A 1,038-nucleotide genomic window follows, 5' to 3' on the forward strand; every position below is an offset into this window, starting at 1 on the left:
GGGCGCCAGGCCCGCTGGACGCCACCGGCCCACGGCCGGCCCTGCCCGAGGTCGCGTCTGCGCCCCCCTGGGTGAGGGGCTCAGTGCTGCCCCCCAAGCAAAGACAAGAGCAGGCCCGAGCGTGCCCCAGGGGCACGGGGACCATCGTCCGGGCCGTGGGTCTGGGGGCCGGCGGCAGGGGCCCCGCCAGGGAGCGTGCCCAGGAGCAGAGAAGTAAACCGCACAGAAGCCACGCGCAGCCGGCACTCCCCGCTGGGCAGCGCACACGCTCGGGCCGCTGCCGGACCTGCGGTGGCCAGGCCGGCAGCTGCTGCTGGCCTCAGGACGCGGCGTGCCCTGAGCAACCCCGTGCTGCCGGACTCTGCGTCACACACGGAGGCCGCTGGCCTGTGCCGGGCGGCGCCCGTGGGGGCGGCACTGAGGGTCTCTGCTGCGAGAGGGCAGCCCAGCCTCGGGGGAGCCCTGTGCGATGGTAGCGGGGGCAGCCGAGCCGGCCCCGAAGCTCTCTGCTGACCCTCCCGCTGGCCTTCGTGGGCAGCACAGAATCAACGTGGAGCTGAGCTGCTTTGGCTGAGTGGACAGTGGCAGGGGGGCCCGTGTGCCCGAGCGTGCGGTGACTGGGGGGAGCAGGCGGGGCGCCGGGGCCGGACCCCTGCCCTGCAGACCGGGGGCGCCCGTCCACCCAAGCCGGGCGGCCAGTGCCGAAAAGGGCAGGACGGTCCCGGACTGCCGCCGCCCGCCGCCCCCCAGGTCCCCTGGGACGACCTGCGCTACCTCTTCGGGGAGATCATGTACGGGGGCCACATCACGGACGACTGGGACCGCCGGCTCTGCAGGACCTACCTGGGCGAGTACATCCGGGCAGAGATGCTGGAGGGGGAGACCCTGCTGGCCCCCGGCTTCCTGATCCCCCCCAACCTGGACTACAAGGTGAGGCCCTTGGTCAGGACGGCCGCCCCCGCCCGGCACTGGGACCGCCCGTCGACGGAGCAGGAAGCCGGGCACCAGCGGAGTGCGGTGGGGCCGCAGCCGGGCAGG

At 74.5% G+C, this 1,038-nt stretch overlaps 1 protein-coding gene across 1 annotated transcript in view; it reads left to right on the plus strand.

Moving 5' to 3' along the window:
* The window catches only part of DNAH17 (dynein, axonemal, heavy chain 17), a gene marked incomplete at its 3' end in the record, with an annotated part of 54,504 nt that overhangs the window by 51,955 nt on the left and 1,511 nt on the right, over positions 1 to 1,038 (plus strand). Inside the window, exon 33 of the mRNA XM_012734579.1 lies at positions 751 to 930. Within this exon, the coding sequence (XP_012590033.1) occupies positions 751 to 930 (180 nt within the window). The remainder of the gene's footprint in view (positions 1 to 750; positions 931 to 1,038) is intronic.

This window comes from Condylura cristata, unplaced genomic scaffold, assembly GCF_000260355.1.
Source record: "Condylura cristata isolate star-nosed mole 26May11 unplaced genomic scaffold, ConCri1.0 scaffold00060, whole genome shotgun sequence".
In the NCBI taxonomy this organism is placed as follows: Eukaryota; Metazoa; Chordata; class Mammalia; order Eulipotyphla; family Talpidae; genus Condylura; species Condylura cristata.